This window comes from Barbatula barbatula (assembly GCF_947034865.1).
Source record: "Barbatula barbatula genome assembly, chromosome: 23".
Taxonomy (NCBI): Eukaryota; Metazoa; Chordata; class Actinopteri; order Cypriniformes; family Nemacheilidae; genus Barbatula; species Barbatula barbatula.
Window position 1 is genome coordinate 13,943,328 of NC_136786.1, and position 18,980 is coordinate 13,962,307.

General features: G+C 38.3%; 4 protein-coding genes across 4 annotated transcripts in view; 3 read left to right on the top strand and 1 right to left on the bottom strand.

Annotated features, from left to right (window-relative positions):
- ctdspla (CTD (carboxy-terminal domain, RNA polymerase II, polypeptide A) small phosphatase-like a) overlaps positions 1-983 on the bottom strand; it is a 26,855-nt gene extending 25,872 nt beyond the window's left edge. The window contains exon 1 of the mRNA XM_079447574.1: positions 629-983. Within this exon, the coding sequence (XP_079303700.1) occupies positions 629-650 (22 nt within the window). The 5' untranslated portion in view covers positions 651-983. The remainder of the gene's footprint in view (positions 1-628) is intronic.
- Positions 645-6,926, top strand: gars1 (glycyl-tRNA synthetase 1). The gene is made up of 17 exons (XM_079447569.1): positions 645-943; positions 1,559-1,660; positions 1,807-1,909; positions 2,037-2,178; positions 2,281-2,369; positions 2,867-2,943; positions 3,517-3,662; positions 3,766-3,915; positions 3,994-4,156; positions 4,238-4,402; positions 4,487-4,594; positions 4,693-4,838; positions 4,988-5,073; positions 5,461-5,570; positions 5,675-5,768; positions 5,855-6,045; positions 6,148-6,926. Exons 1-17 carry the CDS (start codon positions 686-688, stop codon positions 6,271-6,273), a joined length of 2,256 nt encoding a protein of 751 aa, XP_079303695.1. The 5' UTR covers positions 645-685; the 3' UTR covers positions 6,274-6,926.
- Positions 6,927-8,550: 1,624 nt separating this feature from the next.
- On the top strand, positions 8,551-13,813 carry hhatlb (hedgehog acyltransferase like, b). The gene is made up of 12 exons (XM_079447717.1): positions 8,551-8,734; positions 9,511-9,631; positions 10,126-10,193; positions 10,277-10,390; positions 10,486-10,680; positions 11,084-11,293; positions 11,706-11,877; positions 11,963-12,107; positions 12,210-12,245; positions 12,325-12,526; positions 12,753-12,894; positions 13,130-13,813. Exons 2-12 carry the CDS (start codon positions 9,526-9,528, stop codon positions 13,369-13,371), a joined length of 1,632 nt encoding a protein of 543 aa, XP_079303843.1. The 5' UTR covers positions 8,551-8,734; positions 9,511-9,525; the 3' UTR covers positions 13,372-13,813.
- An 887-nt stretch (positions 13,814-14,700) lies between these two features.
- klhl40b (kelch-like family member 40b) lies at positions 14,701-18,230 on the top strand. Its single transcript, XM_079487659.1, has 6 exons — positions 14,701-15,971; positions 16,607-16,767; positions 16,863-16,970; positions 17,059-17,244; positions 17,412-17,561; positions 17,686-18,230. The coding sequence occupies exons 1-6, from the start codon at positions 14,847-14,849 to the stop codon at positions 17,795-17,797; spliced, it is 1,842 nt and encodes a 613-aa protein (XP_079343785.1). The 5' UTR covers positions 14,701-14,846; the 3' UTR covers positions 17,798-18,230.
- Positions 18,231-18,980: the final 750 nt, after the last annotated feature.

Consider the following 18,980-nt stretch of genomic DNA (forward strand, 5'->3'; position numbering starts at 1 on the left):
ATTATTGGATTTAGCTTGTAAGCCTTTTAATCTCACTTAATGTCTTGACACTCTTACTTTACAATGATTAATACCTTTAAAACAGATAACTCACAACACTGTTACTAATATGCTGATCTACTCAGATCTTGACGGATACATGATTCATCATTCCGTATATTAGCTGTACTTCATCATAGGGAAAGTTTTATATTCCAGTACCGCAGCAAAGGAAAATGTTATCTAAATTCTATCCAAAGTTATTTGCCATTTAAACACTTGATTAAAATGATATTTACGATATTATTCTACTCTGTATTTCTTAGATAATATAAACAGTGCATACATACATTTTTTACAGAACTAAACAAGTGCCCAAAATTGCAACTTTTTGAAACATGTTAGAAAATGACTTACATTGAAATAATATTGAACCTTCGTTAAGTGTAATAAAATGAACAGGAAACAGTGCTTGTCTTTAAACTCGTTTACAATGTTAGTTAAGAACAATACTTAGTGAATAAAATGTATGCGTTTTATTAGAAAAAGTTAAAAATGTAAAAACAGGAGTAGCGAATCTGCCATTGCCAAGAATCACCTCACTGTCAAAAGGACGAAAGTGTTCGCCTGAAACCGTGGATTCACTTACTCTTTTCTGAGGATTTCATCATTCTGTTCCGCGATTCGGTGCTCCTCCTTTCGGTCCATGCTGTCTATGCGGAGCCTAACATCAGCACTTCTCCTCAGGACCGGAACACAGACCCTCACCATCCGCTCGGTTCCGAAGACCAGATCCTGTCCGATACGTCTGTGGTTTTCTCCTCCGGTCAGACCGATCTCGCTGTCGATTTGCTTGTGTAAGAAGAAAAAGACACGCTTGTGGCTGGAGATGTCTGACGGGCAGAATATGGATGGCAATATTGAAGAGATTTTGGCTCCTTTGAGGCTGGCGGTGAAGGAGCAGGTAAAACGACTATGCAAACAACCCTTAACGTTATACAAATAACGTTCATTAAACGCACATTCGCCATTTAAACACGATGATGTCCTTGATTCGCTATTCCAATGCATCCCAAATTACGCAAAATATTCAAATTCTTAGTTCTTGTTTTGTATCGTGGTAAAGGTGATATTGCAGGAAGAGCAGAATAGTGTACTGTTTTTTTTTAGTGTTTATACTGTTGCATGATTCAGCTCGAGTCTTGTCAGTGCCACGTTTAATATGAGCCGGTCTGACACAGACTGACTGAGGGTGGAGTGAAACACAACCATACACACACACTGTGTTTGAGCCAAAATAAAACGAAACCTCGTTGCAGTTCAGCTCCGATTTCTAGCTTCTGAACTAAAGAGACGTGATGTCACGAGTTACACTGCAAACTGCATGAGCATCATTGTGAATGTGTCTATGATGCCCCTAAATGCTGTCTAGCGTGACACTTACAGACTGTTGCCTATTGATCTTTAAAGCGACTTAAATTGCTTTCAAGAGGTATTTATTAAAATGTATTTATATCAATGCACGTCCAATGGAATGAGCTGAATGGGTTTAATAATGGTTGTTCATTTCATTTGATAGGGTGATCTTGTGCGTCAGTTGAAGATCGAAAATGCTCCTGATGTTGATGTCTCCAAGGCTGTGGCAGAACTCAAAGCTCGCAAGAGAATCCTTGAGGCCAAGGTGAGCAGAATTGTTATGCAGTTGTAAGATGTTTTTGTATTCTATGAAATTCCTTAGAGATGACATGAAATTAAATGTGTGTATCTTTGACTGTTCGCTTGAAGAAATATCTGTCGTCACACATCACACTTTTCTCTGTTTTGCAGGAGCTTTCCTTGCAGCCCAAAGATGACATTGTGGACAGAACCAAGATGGAAGACACTCTGAAAAGGCGGTTCTTTTATGATCAAGCGTTTGCCATTTATGGAGGTTTGTTTTTTGTGTTTACAATAATTTATGAATGTTAAACATTGATTTTATTAAGAAACACTTTATCTTGAAGTTTGAATTGTAAATAGGATTTTTAACGTCAAAAGTTTATTTGTGTCTGTTAAAGGCGTGAGTGGTCTGTATGATTTTGGCCCCGTGGGTTGCGCTCTGAAGAACAACATTCTGCAGGTCTGGAGACAACACTTCATCCAGGAGGAGCAGATTTTGGAGATTGACTGCACCATGCTCACACCAGAACCTGTTCTGAGGTGAGTGTTTTTCTTTCCGTTCGGCCTTGGTGCATTAGTCCATCAGACGGTTCTTGTCGCTGGGGAAGCTTTCATTTATTATTTTTGTGTGTTCCATTGAAGGACATCAGGGCATGTGGATAAATTTGCAGACTACATGGTAAAGGATGTCAAAAATGGAGAGTGTTTCCGAGCTGACCATCTCCTTAAAGGTACATATAGGTTTTTTTTTCTTTAGAAAGATTTTATTTCTAGTATGTGTCGATTGTTATGATAGATCCTGGTTCAGGTGGGCTTTGTGTTGGAGTGAAAAAACATTGATGAATCAAAAAAGATTTATCAGGAAAACCTTATTTTCAGAACACCTGCCAATTGGGAAGAAACTATTGTTTTTTTAACCCCTTTGACAAGTTGCATTATGACGTATTGCTGTTGGTGCTGGTGCTGAACATCATGTTTACCAATACATTCCTAGGAATATTTTGCAGCAAGTTATGTGTGATGAGATATTACTTTAGTTGGTGGTGAAGAAACTTGCTGTCCAGGTCTTTTCACAATTCGATCTAGTGACAGACAACATTAATAAATGGAAAGTTGGCTAAACAGTAATGTTTGTATATTTTAGTTTTAATTGGCTTTCTTCATTTGCTATTTTTTCAGATGAATGTGATAACGTTGTTTATGATTTTTGTTTTGTGTAATGTCTTAGCTCATCTACAGAAATTAATGAGTGACAAGAAATGTTCGGCAGAAAAGAAAAGTGAGATGGACAGTGTTATAACTCAGGTACATCATATATCTTAAAGATAAACTAAAGAAAGTTGTTAAAGCGATATTGCAGAGTCAAAACAAATTTTCCCATGTTTTACTCATCCTTAAGGCATCCTAACTGAATATGACTTTCTTCCTGAAGAATTATGCAGTCGGGAGTTATAATACCACGTATAATTTTTCTTCCAAGCGGTAGAATGGGAGTGACGGGGGGCAATTTTTTGAAGCTCCAAAAAGTGCATCCATCTATCAAAGAACTGCTCGACACGGCTCTGTGGTCTTAACAAAGGTCTTCTGAAGTGAATCGATGCGGTTGTTTATGTGAAATATCCATATTGACAACGCTAATAACGATAATGTCTAGCTTTCGTTATCCCTTGGCTGCGCCATTCTACCGCTTGGAAGAAAAATGATACGTGGTATTATAACTCCAACTGCATTATTCTTCAAGAAGAATGTCATATTCAGTCAGGATGACTTGAGGGTGAGTAAAATATGGGGAATTTTATTTTCCCTCTGAAAAATTGCTTTAAACTCATACTGTAGGAATTTAGGTGAATTAATCCTTTTGCGTTTTTTTTCTCTCAGATGGATAACTACACCCAGCAGGAGTTGGCCGATTTTTTTGTTCAATACAACGTCAAGTCTCCCATTACAGGAAATGATCTAACGCCTCCCATCTCATTCAACCTTATGTTCCAAACATCCATTGGGCCCGGCGGTAACATGCCAGGGTACGTTTTTGATGCCACTTCTCTGATTTTGCTCACCAATATTGTAAAATACCTGAAGATGTATGATACCCCAGAGTTGATTTGGTTTGCATTATGTGTCCAGATATCTAAGGCCAGAAACAGCTCAGGGAATCTTCCTCAACTTCAAACGTCTCTTAGAATTCAATCAGGGGAAGCTGCCATTTGCTGCAGCCCAGATCGGAAACTCCTTCCGAAACGAAATCTCTCCTCGCTCTGGTTTAATTCGTGTCAGGTGTGATTATAAACACCCCCTTTTATTAGATTAGATTGTTTATTAATGAAATATTAATGTGACGTTTTTCTTGTTTAGAGAGTTTACAATGGCTGAGATTGAGCTCTTTGTGGACCCGAATGAAAAGGTTCATTCCAAGTTCTCCAACGTTGCCGATTTGGATATCATGCTTTACTCTTCCAAAGCGCAAACCAGTGGGCAGTCCGCCCACATGATGAGACTGGGAGACGCAGTGGAGCAGGTCAGGAAAGACCTTCTGTTAATTCTGTTCATTGATTGAATGTGAATCACAGTTGTACTAAGAGTGCTTTGTATATTATAGGGAGTTATCAACAACTCCGTCTTGGGCTACTTTATTGGAAGGATCTACCTTTATCTGGTCAAAGTAGGCGTGGCAAAGGACAAGCTTCGTTTCCGTCAGCATATGGATAATGAGATGGCCCACTATGCCTGTGACTGTTGGGATGCTGAAACCAAAACCTCTTATGTAAGTTTAGCTTTGTTTGTAGATCTTCCCGAGTATTCTGACTTGACTAGGTTTTCATTTTTGTTTGTTTTATTGTGTTTTCAGGGATGGATTGAGATCGTAGGCTGTGCTGATCGCTCTTGTTATGATCTTTTGTGCCATGCACGGGCCACCAAAGTCCCTCTGGTTGCTGAGAAACCCTTAAAGGAACCCATATCCTTCAATTTCTTGACCATTTTTTGCACAGATGTTGCTTATAGTTCTTGCGTTTAGAGAGAACGCTGTTCGTACGTTCCTTAACTGTTTCACACAAAGTCGTAAATGTTGTTCAGTTCGAGCCAAACAAAGGAGCCATTGGCAAAGCGTATAAGAAGGATGCCAAGATTGCAATGGAGTACCTCGCCGTCTGTGATGAATGCTTTATAACAGAGCAGGAGAAACTTCTCAATGAGAATGGGTAAGTGTCAACTTTATCTATACTCACACCTGCACATGTTCACCTTGCTGTTTGAAATCTATTCATATAAGTACCAGGAGATTGTACATGAAAAACTATTTTATCTTTGGGGAAAATTAAAAAATGAGGTTTCTTTGATATCGCCTCAGTGAGTTCACCATTCAGACTGAGGGCAAGACTTTCAAACTCACCAAGGACATGGTGAACGTGAAGAGGTTCCAGAAGACCCTGCACGGTGAGACGCACAATACTGTATTCCTGTCAGCATAAAAAAACATGTTTGAACTTAAAGGGTCGTTCGTCCACAAATAAACATTCTGTCATTTAGTCACCCTCTGGTAATTTCAAACCCGTAAGACTTACTTCTGCAGAACACAAAAGAAGATATTTTGAAGAATGTTGGTAACTGAACAATGGTGGTACCCATTCACTTCTATTGTATGGACACCAAACCAATGCAAGTCTTCCAAATATCCTCTTTTGTGCACTACAGAAGAAAGTCAGAAACAGGTTTGACATGACAAGAGGGTGAGTAAATGATGACAGAATTTTCATTTTTGGTTAAACTATCTCTTTAATTCACTTCATAAATAAATGTTTACACAGTTTTATGTTCCCACAGTTGAGGAGGTTGTTCCTAATGTGATCGAACCTTCCTTTGGCATCGGGAGAATCATGTACTCCATCTTCGAGCACACATTCCGCATCAGAGAGGGTGACGAACAAAGAACGGTAAAAACAATACGTTCTAATATAATAATTATTACGTTATTTTACAACAGTTTTATAGTTGTTTTTATTTTTATCTAATCTAAGCTGCTTTTGCCGTTTCTCAGTTTTTCAGCTTCCCTGCCACTGTCGCACCCTACAAATGCTCCGTCCTTCCACTAAGCCAAAATCAGGAATTCACACCATTTGTTCGAGAATTATGTGAGTAACGTGATTATTAACAGTGCTCGTACAATGAGTTTGTATTAACATTATGCCAAACACTAACGCATTGCTTTGCTCCACAGCCGAAGCTCTGACCAGGAATGGCGTGTCTCACAAGGTAGACGATTCTTCAGGATCTATCGGAAGACGCTATGCCAGAACAGATGAGATCGGCGTGGCGTTCGGTATCACCATCGATTTTGACACGGTCAACAAGACACCACACACAGCGACCCTGAGAGACCGTGATTCTATGAGACAGATCAGAGCTGAGGTAATTCACATGTGCATTATGCTTTATTTTTAAGAGCCTTCGTGTCGTTTACATTAATAACCATGCTGAACGTTTTGTTGATGCGTACACGTGTAATTCCAGGTCCGCGAGTTGCCAGAAATCATTCGTGATCTGGCCAACGGTACAATTACGTGGGTGGAGGTGGAAGGCAAGTACCCGGTCTTTGAGGGTCAGGAAACCAGCAAAAAGGAGACAGCAGAGGAGTAGATTGTCTGTTCCTCCATCGCATATGCCTCTTTCAGACATGGACATTTTTGCATTTCATTCATAGGATCTGTGCACATTTTGGTTCCATGCTACTGGAACAACTGTAATGAAGGTCACCCTTAAAACTCAAGGACTCTATATATAAGGACCTAAAGGGAAGACTTTAATATACTATTAAAAGGATTTTATCATTCCTGTATGTGGGCTGATACATGTAAGACATGCATAATAACACGTATGGTTAATAAATCAAGCCAGCACAAGTTTGTGTTCAGTGTGTATATTTTTCCCAAGCAAGTACACAGCACTAGTAATGCTAAAAACAGTTTAAAATGATATTGAATATTGCCCACATGGTGGCGTAGAACCTGCTAAATTTTTCCAAACCTGTTTTATGCCTCTGTTTTGTGTAATTATGTAAAGGCATAGATCATTTTGTAATGCCAGGTGAGAATTTAAGTTCTTTTATATATTAAGAGGATAGGCGTATATTTAAATGGTATTCAACCACAGGCTTAGATCCTCCAAAAGCAGTATTGACCCTGACAGAAATAGGTGTGGAGCTACGTGCATGTATGCTTGAGCTCTGGACTTTTCTTAATGGCTGATAGACATTGCGCTTAAAATAAATAAAGTTATATATAAGCAACTATAAAATTGATCTCTGTTTTGAGCAAAGAGTGCCGGTATTATATTTCTGCATTTGGGCAATTCTGTGCAAATATATGCAGCCTTAAAAAAGTCTAGTGTTTCATCCAAAGTTTTCGCCATACTGATCATATGTCAATATTTGGTTTCTGTTAAAAAATCTTAAGCATTTTTTTAAAGCAGTTTTCTGTAGTCAGATAAGTGAAGGGTCACATCCATAACAATTCATATTCCTCATAAATGGACACATACGAATTTAAGTATAGGGACTTCCATAAAGTGCCATCTCTGATCCGTTTGTAGGATATGATTGCTTCTGGTTTACACATTTACAGAAATCCTACAGAGTATGTTGTCTCTAAGAAACGTTCGTCCATTTTGTCACCATCCATAATACATAAATCTTTTTCTCTTTTAAAATAGAAAACTTGTGCATAGACAGATATTTTTCTTATATCTGGGGTTCAGTAAAATATAAACAGATGGTTCAATATACTGGTTATAAAAACTGAGAATTTATATTTAAAATTTTACTGAAAATGTTAGATGCTCATCTAGCCCATTTGGTAGATGCTTTTATCCAATGCAAATTACAGTGTATACATTTTTCCAGTATACCACTATCTATTCCTGGGAATAAAACACATGACCTTTGGGTTACTAGCACAATGCTGTAGCCTCTGAGGTAAAAAAATTACATTTGCCCTAGATTTGTATTTTATGAATGAACATATATGAATGTTTAAATGTAAATGTTAAATTAATGTTAAGATTAGCTGTGGCTTATATTCCTGAGGAAATGTAATAGGAATAGTTTGTTCTTGTTTGTGGTAATGTCTTCTCTATGTTTGTTTATTTGTATCTAACAATTTTTTCTCATCTAATTGTTGTCAAATGCAATGGATAATGTACAGACACCACGTTGTTATTGCAGAAATAAGCCCTGACAGTGTGACCAGGATCTGACGCGAAGGGTCTTGTATCACAATGAAGGGGCTTATTTCACGATAACAACCGGCTGCTTGTACATTATCCCGCTTATTACATGGCAACTTGCTACATGAGAAAAACAATGAACATGAAATGTGAATTTGAAATATTTTATTGGCTCATTTTTACAGAATGCAGTCCTTCTGCAAGGTTTTAGGGTACGAAACGACGTTCAAATGTAAGGAACAGGAAATTTGGTTTAATCACTTGTAAATATAATGTCATATATGTCATTTAAAGGCATATTTATATTTCATTTGTCAAAATCATTTGCTGCATCCGGGTTACCGTGTGATATTAGTTAAGAGATGTTGTTACCTGGAAATAATTACAGGTTACAGGTGGTCTAACAAAAAACAAAACCATTATACATCGCAGAACTACCTTCCCCTGGTAAGCTTTAAATTTACAGTACTTTGAATTTATTGTGGCTTAAAATAGTTATAAATTCCATTAGATATGACTTCTATTTAAAGATATATTTAATTATTTCATGTATATAAAATATTTTGCATTAATATTAAAGTTACAAAGTGTTGTGTAGCACACATGCTAGTACCAGCCTGTTTCTATTGATACATCTTAACACAATGGGTCCGCCTCCTATGCTTCAAATGAATATAAATACATCTGTCATTCACCTTTAACTGTCTGCAACTCCCCCACAGGCAGTTTGACGCCCCTCAGCTTTACAAAGACAGAGATGTATTAGTTATTCTTTGTCTAATCTTTTTATCTCTTTACATTATTGTGATTATTTTAAGTTCAAGGGGAATTTTTCACTGATTCAAACCGCCTTTTGGGTGACATTGCTGCGCTCAAGGTTAGTACAACAGGTGTTTCTAAGAGCTCTTCAGCAGCTATGTGTAGCGCATGACCCACTAACATGCAACCAATTCAAATATCAGAGAAAGAGTTGATCTAACAGCATGACTCATTGACATTTTACCTGTGTGGCACTGTTGAACGCCGTATGTATAACTATTATACAATTGCACAATAATAACCATGAAGACAAATCAGGCCATATTGAAGATTTAGATAATTTCATAACTACCTGTTCTCAAGCAGATAAAATGAAAGATTTAGCTGTAATGGAAAAGTGACAGAAGTGTGATGCTTCAGTCGATACAATGAGTGCAAGAAGAAGTAGCCCAGTTAAAAATAGGAGCATAGTGTAGATGCTTCCTGCGCACAGAATACAAATCAGTGGAAAACTCTGGAGAGATCAAACTGGTTTGAATATCGACTAAGTCATAAAAATATCTACAATGATGATTCTTTCATGTATGTGGAATTATTGTCTGATGCAGTTTACCATCCATTTTTACCCCAAATAGACATCTTATAACTAAAGATGCACATCAATTATGCGTTTGCATTATATCAAAACGCAAAAAGGAAGTTCTAAGAAAAACTGCAGCATCATTTATTTGCAGATTCCACTTTTTATATGTTGCATCTAAAGCAATGACATGAAATATTTAGAATGTGACCGTATGTGTCACCCTTAGCAGAACCTTAGCACTGATTGACTTTTTATAATTCATTTTTAACGTGTTTATTTGAAGTGTTTTCCCCAAAATACTTTCTATTTAGGTTGTGCTGTGCACCATGGGAATCAAAACAGCTCTTCCCAGGTATGAGCTCTACGTTTACAATGTAGTGCTGTGTTTGGCAATGCTCTGGACTACCAGATGGATATTTGATGTGTCCAGCTGTAAGTATCTATGAACTTCAATGTGACATTATCTAGCCTTCTACTGCACATTTCCTATACTGTCTAAAACACTTTTTATGCCATTGTGAACAATGGATATATTCCTGATGAGGCACAGAATTGATACTCCTGTGTACTGTACATGAGGGAAAAGATGGCACTGATAGCAGCAAGCTGCAGAAAGCTATGCAAAGTACGCACATGGGGTCATGTTTCAGTATTTATACACCAAAGAATGAGAGACCAAACACCCAGAGAGTGAGAGAGGTATTATTGTGGGTCACTGTACACCCGAACAAACACAACAAAAATGGCCAAAAACATACTGAATACATTAAGGTTTACCCAAAAATATGTTTTCATCTATTTCACAAACGTTGTCCTTCTGAATGATATACACTGAAATAACGTAAGATTCTTTTTAATGCATGTTGACTTTAACTGACTTATTATTGGATAATGTTTTTGACTAAATGACTCTACTGCATATCCAGCAAATTCCAACAGAAAAACCTTCAAGACCACTGTTCAGCCAGGATGGTACTACTTTGGCAGAAAAATGGTGAGATATTTCCAAATCACCGTCCTGTTCAGAGTGTTACTTTTAACCGCAAACTTGACTGAATTATGACGTCTGTCCTGCAGGATACAGCTGACATTGAATGGATGATGTGGTTCTCCACGTTCAGAGAGCACATCATCTTTGCTCTCTCCGGTCATGTGCTCTTCGCCAAGATCTGCTCTATGCTGGCTCCTCAGGTTCCTCTTAACTCCGCATTCTTTCATGCATTCAAAACATTTGCTGCTGTTGTCTTGCTTACCTTTCTGACGTCACATTTTCTCCCGTCCCACAGTACAAACCGCTGGTTTACATGGCGTACGGTATGCTGGCTGTTTTCGCCAGTATGGGCTGGGCGTACGTGACTCTCATCCTCTCTCACTGTGTGCTGCTGTACAGTATCTCTCTGGTTAAACTCAGGTGGCTCTGCTTTGTGGCCGGTCTCACAACACTGGCCACTTTTAAAATGGAGCCCTTCATATCCTGGCAGGTACATCTTTAGATAAACAATGATTAGTGATATTATATATAAAAGAATGTCATATATAGTCTCGCTCCAATTGTGTCAAACACATACACTCTTAAATATAAAGGTTCTTCACAGAGATGCCATTGTATAACCATATACTTTGTTTAACACAAAGAACCATCTCTTTCTTACTTTTTTATAATCTGAAAACCCCTTTTTCGCCACAGAACCTTTTGTGAAACAGAAAGGTCCTTCAGATGTTAAAGGTTCTTTATGGAACCAAAATGTTCTTCTACGGCATCAAAGAACCTTTCGAAGTACCTTTTCCAAGAGTGTTGCATGCAGGACCTTTATAACCTGGTTCAGATGTGTTCCTAACGGTTGGAGGTAAAAACAGAGTTAAATGATATTTTCTATCTTGCAGGCAGGGTTTGTTAGTGGCTCTTTTGAGCTTCGTCCTATCCTGTTTTACGGTGGCTGTGGGTTCACCATCATGCGCTGCATGAGCTTCGCTCTTGATAACTGTGAGAGGAAGGATGGAAACTACAGCATCCTGGAGCTGCTCAAGTACAACTTTTACCTTCCTTTCTTTTACTTTGGGCCCATCATGACCTTCGACAAGTTCTATATTCAGGTCTCTAACTTCAATTTAATCTGTGGGTTCCTTTATCTTCCTTTCCAAAAAAGAAATCTTCCTCTTTTTCCATTTTTCCCCTTTTGATGGAGTTCTTAGTTGCGTTTCGTTATACTGTATGTATTAGCTTATATACGGGGATTTTCTTAGTCTCAGATGTTTCTACTAAAATATTAAGCTTAAAATAATGGGATGTTTAAAATTAATAAAATAAATGTTTACTTTATGTTCAGATCTGAGCTCAGTTTGTATAATTGTTGAGATATCCTCTAAAACTCCAATAGGGACATTTCTGGATTTCCGTGTCCAGGAGAAATTGCTATAAATTGAAAGAAATCTGGGGGGTTTGCTCTCTGAAATTATTTGATTTATATCTACTATAATGTATAACATTCCTCTTTGACTTCACCAGGTCAATAACCCAAATCTAACCAGGAAAGAAGGGGAGATGTGGAACATCTCCATCCAAGCCCTGCTTCACCTGGCGGTCATTATTATAGTTGCGATCATCTTTCACTTCATGTACTTTCTGACTATACCTAGTGACACGAAGCTCCTCAAACACATCTCTGACTGGGCACTCAGTAAGCATGTGTTTGTGTGTACATGCAAAGTGTATACAAACACTTAGGAGCTCTTTCTCAATACCATGCCTCTGTTTCATTACAGTCGGATTGGCCTACTTCACTCTGGTGTACGACTGGGTGAAAGCGGCTGTGATGTTCGGGGTGATAAACACAGTGTCAAGACTGGATCATCTGGACCCTCCCAGACCGCCAAAATGCATCACTTTGCTTTATGTGTTCTCTGAGACGTAAGCGGGACCCTTAGATGGACCCTTGTTAAAAAAGGTTTCCCATTTAAAAAAAAAAACAATTATTTGACAAAAATATTTTTCCTTTTGTTTTGTATACAGACACTTTGATCGAGGAATTAACGACTGGCTCTGCAAGTATGATTGATCATTTCTTTATCATTTATCCATTTATTGTGAAAAAAGAATTGTTAGCTTGATGTTGGCATCTCCACAGATATGTCTATAACTATCTTGGAGGGAAACATGATAACGTTTTGGATGAGCTGATCGCATCTCTGTGCACGTTTGGTGTTGCTGCCCTCTGGCTTGGACCGAGCTGGGTAGTTTTCATCTGGGCTTTTCTAAACTGCTTTGGCCTTAATTTTGAATTATGGACAGCCAAGTTCTTCACCATGGAGCCCTTTACTTCTATCGAGGTAATTACGTTAAAAATACAGTATTTCACTAGAAAAGGGATCTATATGAGTATTGTAGTAGTTTTAATATGTACAGCAAAGTGCTATTTATTTTGTTATGTATCTATTTGTGTTTCCTTCCTTGGTATATGAAACATCAGTGCTCCCTCTAGTGGCTAAAGGTGAAATTATAGGAGCACTGTTTTTGGTCAAAATCTTATCCAGAACTGTTTTCTCTTTCCCACAGATGGCAATATCTGAATCAATGTCACGCAGAATAAGGGCTGTGCTTAATACCTTTAACTTCTGGACGATTGTTCTCTACAACGTTTTGGCCCTGAGCGGTCTTGATTTTGCAAAACTTGTTGCTAAGAGATTGTTACTTAAAGGTAATGCATATAGTTCAGTGATACAATTTACACAATACGATAACTAACTAATAATAAAAAAGTTATAATAATGATATAATATTATGTTATATAATAATAGATAAATCATAAACAAATCACAATACATACATAATTTGTTTTTATTATTTTGGGTAAAGCTGTATAACATCTAAAGCGACATTTTATGTATATTTTTATTTAAAATCTAAATACAATTCTTTCCTGTTATTGACAGGTTTTCCATTCACTACCATCACTGTGATGTTTGTTACCTACTGCCTGATTCAGTTCATTAAGGAAATGGAAAGAAGCCAGGCTCTGATCGATGATCCAGACCCAATCCCCCCACCTGCCCCTGTTCCTCCACCCACAAATGCACCCAGTACCACCACAACCACCACCACAGTTCCCAGTACCACCCAGATAGATACTGCGACCCCCGAGCCTGTGGACACAAACAAGGAGAAAGCAGAGTAGAGATTAGATGTAGTTAATCTTACAGTTACTTCACCTACATGGTTTACTTGTGGTCTTCGACTTCAACACGGAGAATATGTTTTAATAACAGCACTGCAAGAAGAGATGCTATGATTTTAAATGGCTAGTTTGAAACGTTACAGGGTTGTTCCAAAGTAGTGCATTCGCTGGCGGCTTTTGACAGTTGTTGGTAGATATGATAGGCGTTACAGATACACGTGCTTTATTGTTTAAAATAACTAGTGGAAGGATTGTATTACTAAAATAAATTTAATGTAGTTTGAGGTCAAATACTTCTGGCAAATATTCAAAGTGTTCTTAAAAGTAATTCACGCATGTGTTCAGACAGCTAATGAAATAATGTGCTCATTTAAATACAAACTTAAGATAAAAAAGTTTATAAAATGAATTTGTGATGTACATTAAAGTGTGTCAAACCATCATCGTCTCTTTTGATCGGAAACTTTCCATATTTAACACTTTCATGCGTGAATTTATGACAACATCAGTCAGGATATTTTCTTTTTTTGCTGTTTTATTGCTCTTTTAGGGAATGTAGATTAAATATCTATAAGGAAAATGTGCGTTTTGTTTTTCCTTGAAGAAATAGTTAGCTTTCCACTTAAGTGGCCTTTTTTTGCGTGAAACCACCCAACTTGGTTATATTTAACTTTTTGCTAAGCAGCGAAACGGTAAAGTTAATAAAAGAGCATCTCATCAGAGCTGATGGAGTTTCTGGCACGTTCAGCCTTCATGACAGAGTTCCTAAATTAAACTTTGACTCCAACAAAAGCATCTCTTTGAGAACATTCAAAATCAGTGATGTCATTGGGCCCTTTTCATTCTTTATATGAATTGGTCTATTTTAGTGTGTGGTTTACTGTTTTCTACACAAAGTCATCGTACATACAATAAAGAACATTCTCTGGAAAGATATCCTTTTTTATATTGACTGATACGGTCATGTCAAAGATTGATTTCAGACCTTAATTTCACTATGATTTAAAACTTTGATGTGCAATATCTCCGAATTAGATTATGAGACAGACAAACGCCTTATTCTCACCACTAAATCTGTCAAAGAAAAACAAAGCAAAGGAGTGATTCACAGAGCTGATAAGAAAATATGCAGAAGTCTGTGATCTCACCTTAAGGGCTGGAGTTCTGGGACCGTCTCCCATGAGGCAGTGTGTCAGCTGTTGCATAGGACGGGTGGGGGGGGTTTGGGGGGATGTAGGGGGTTGTATTTCACATGTACAAGTATGGATTCCACATCTTTGTGAAGGCGTAGTGTGTATAAATAGCCCCCAGCTGGAGTTTGGTTGAAGTATTGAGACAGCTGATAAAGTCTGGCAGGCACCAAAGCGGAACTGGTTCGAACCTGCCGCCTCTTTCCCGGCTGAAAGGAGAACTCAAGTGTTAGTTGAACACATCAGACCGCTGAACTACCTTCATAGTGACACTACAGGAGAAATATGGCTCTACCCATAGACCCCATGGAGGAGCCCCGCATGTACCAGCAGACCCTGTTACAGGACGGTCTTTACGATCTTCTTGAGAGTGATATGATGGTGGACTGCATTTTGAAGGTAAAGGACAAGGAGTTTCCCTGCCACAGGCTGGTTTTGGCCGCCTGTAGCTCTTACTTCAGGGCATTCTTCAAATCAGGTACGGAAGACAGCAAGCAAAGGGAAATCGTATTGGAGGACGTGGAGCCTGGAGTTATGGGCATGATCTTGAAGTACCTCTACACCTCGAACATCAACGTGACGGAGCAAAACGTGCAGGACATCTTTGCTCTGGCCAACATGTTGCTGATCCCTTCGATTTTCACTGTATGCGTCTCTTTTTTACAAAAGCGATTGAGTTTGAGTAACTGTTTGGCCATCTTTAGACTAGGCCTCATGTTGGACTGCCCTCGACTGGCCGTATCAGCACGGAACTTTGTATGCGAGCGCTTTCAACTCATCGTACGAGATGACGAATTCCTGCAGTTGAACGCGAGCGAATTGGCGGCGGTTTTGGCATCGGATTCTTTGAACGTGGAGATGGAGCAGGATGTGTTCGAGGCTTTGGTTAAATGGGTGGGACATGATAGAGAGACGCGGACGGAGGAGTTGCCAGGACTGCTGGATTGTGTGAGGTTACGTCTGCTTCCTCAGAGCTACTTGGCCAAAAACATGGAGCAACACGAGTGGTTGCGCTCACACCCAGAGATCACCAAGAAACTACAGCTGGTTAAAGATGCACACGCTGGGAAACTACCGGAAGTCAAGACCAAAAGCAAAAAGAGTGAGGACAAGACAAGCGGTGAAGAAGAAAATAATGAGGAAGAGGAACAGGAGGAACTACTTCCTGGTTTCCTCAATGACAATCTGCGGTTTGGGATGTTTTTAAGAGACTTGATCTTTTTAGTAAGTGAAAGTGCATCGGTGGCGTATGACCCAACAGGAAATGATTGTTATGTGGTGTCGGTCTCCACCCAAATCCCCAAAAACCACTGCAGCCTGGTCACAAAAGAAAACCAGATATTTGTGGCAGGTGGGCTGTTTTTTGATGAGCAAAGCAAAGACGAACAGATTTATTCATACTTTTTGCAGGTACGGCTTCTTTGCCTTATGCGTTAATTTCAGTCAAGAACAGTGGTTTTCAAACTGGGTTTCTGAACCACCGATTTTGTGACATTTTGTGAAATATTGAAATTTATTGTAGAATTTATGCAATCAAACATTAATAAGACCACCAACCAAAGAATTGATGTTTCAGCATCTTATAACTGAATATGTTTTTGGTTTATTTCAAATTCTATTCGGGGGGCCGCAAAGCAGTGCACTATACACAAAAGGGGCCTTAAAAAATGAAAAGTTTGAAAACCACTATTCCAATATATGGAATAAAACATTGTTAATATCGTCGCAGTCCTTCCAAAACCTTTGATGTCTCAATTAGCTGTTTTTCAGGAAATGGAAGCTTTTTTTAAATGATTAAATACTGTGTCGTCACAATTAACAATTACAATTAAATAAGCACTATTTATTGGTTAGCCTAGATATTTGAAAAACATAAAGGGTGAGTAGTAATAATGATTTATGATTTTTTTTATCATGAACTACGGAGATACAAGGTTTCAGAAGGACAGCAGCTATATATTACAAAACATTGAATAAATAAGGAAAGCCACTTTTCATATCGTTAATATATTAACATTCTTTGCAATTGGGACCCTTGATACCAGTTTGATCCTGCAAGCTCTGACTGGATGGGGATGCCTCCCATCCCTTACCCCCGCTTCCTGTTTGGGATGGGCGAGGCCGAGAACTCCATCTTTGTGATTGGAGGGAGAGAAATGAAGGAAGGAGAGAAAATTCTCAATACAGTCATGGTCTATGACAGACAGTAAGTACATTTCAATGACACCACATGGCCACAATTTCGGCATTCAATCTAAACATGAATCTTACAAGTACTGAAATCATCCCTGTTTGTTAAAGGTTTCTTAAATGGGCCGAGTCAGACCCTCTTCCCTACCCGGTATATGGTCATGGAATAGTGTCCCATGATGAAATAATCTATGTGATTGGAGGAAAGGGGGAAAACAAGTACGTTTCTATAAATATGTATTCACCTGAATGTGTTCGTGTTACATATTTTACACAGACCCCTACATTAAATAACTCTGCTTTGCAGGGAATGTCTGAATCGAGTGTGTGCGTATGACACCACGCAACAGCGGTGGAAAGACCTCGCTCCTCTGCATACAGCACGCTCACTCTTTGGTGTCACCATCCACAATAACAAGATCTATGTAGCGGCGGGAGTCACAGATACAGGCATCACAGGCAGCACTGAGGTGTATGACATCAAAACAAACAAGTATGTGCTTCTAAACACAGTGAATCATCTAAACACGGAGTATATTTCGGGAAGTTTGTCATTATTAGTATTTGGATGGAATATTTACAGCCTTCTAGGTTGTGCAATAGTTTGAACCTAAACGCTGTTTATATGGAAACATAATTTGGTCTGTGTCCATGTAACAGCTGGTCAGAGTTTGTGGAGTTTCCGCAAGACCGCAGTTCACTCAGCCTGATCTCTGTGGGTGGTGTTCTCTATGCTGTGGGAGGGTTTGCAATGTTCCCTACAGAAGACAGCGATGAACTTCTGCCCCGCGAGATGAATGACATCTGGAGGTAAGGAGCCAAATCTCTGATACACATTTTGTGGCGTTCCACCGCACACTAAATCATAAAATATATAAATGGGGTGAAAAACTGAATATGGTCATGTGAAATAAAGGTGACGGTTTGTTCACAGGTATGATGAAAAGGAAAAAACATGGTACGGGATACTGAGAGAGATTCGGTACGCGTCTGGTGCAACAGTTTTGGGAGTTCGACTTAATACTCTTCGTCTCCATAAGATCTAAGCCGGTGTCGTTCTGTAATTCTGTATGCTACTGAAAAAAACACTTGATGTCATGATTTGAAACTCTAATTTCAGATCAGTTTAAACAGAACAGTTGTTATACTGGACAAAGTGCTGACCGGCTTGTAAGAGGGCAGAACAATAGTTCTCAATCTCATTCCATGACAATGATAATATGAAATTCAATTATTCAAACACACTTGTTAAATTATTATTCGAAATAGGGAGAAAAAGGTTGTGAAAAGACATTGTTTCTAAAAACTTGTGTTATAGAAAGGACCTGTGTGTTTCATGATGTGTGCAGTTTAGCGTTTTCTATTTATTGCTATGTCATTTCTGTGTCAGTTCTGAATGAGAGAAATTGAATGCTTTAACTTTCCCAAAAGTAAAAAATAAACACAAAAATGCTTACAACACTTGATTTTGTTTACTACTGAAACTATCTTTTTATTTTGTTTTGATACAGACAATAAATACTACTTGTTACAGTGAATGGCATAAAATACAGCCTAATGTTATTAGCACCGCTAGACTCTAGTCTATGTATTGTTTTAGTATTTGGTTGACACAACCAGCATGACTTCTGTCTGCATGTAGTCTCTGTACACAAATGTTAACTAAGACATTGAGTTTACATTTACATGTGTAATTAAAAATGTACAGTCACACTCATGATTGACTTATTACACCGAAAATAATATATATGTTAAAGGGACTGTACGCCCCAAAAATAAATATTTTTCCATCATTTCTTTACCTTCTACTTTCGTCTGTGTAACACAAAAGGAGATATTGAATGATCAATAGTTCTTATTTAATAAAAATAACTGGTGATCCCAGTTGTTAAACAAGATTTTTAGCAAATTATGACCTAAATCCAAGCTTTTTGCTCCCTAAAAGATATCAGACTTAATAAGGCAAGACTTAGAAGTGAAGGTGGTTCAATCAGTCCAGAATTTTCATTTTTGGGTAAACATTTCTGTAAGTGCTAGTTTTGGGGAGAAAAGTAATTGTGAATAGTTAAAAAAAAAGTGGCAATGAGATTACATGTACCACCCAAGCTCCAAAGAGCACATCATATTCCTGTTTTAATATGTCCCGTTGTATAATATCTAAAACATACTGAAAAATACAAATGTCTTAAAAACTTGAAAAGGTTTTACAAATGCCAATAGTAGCCCTAA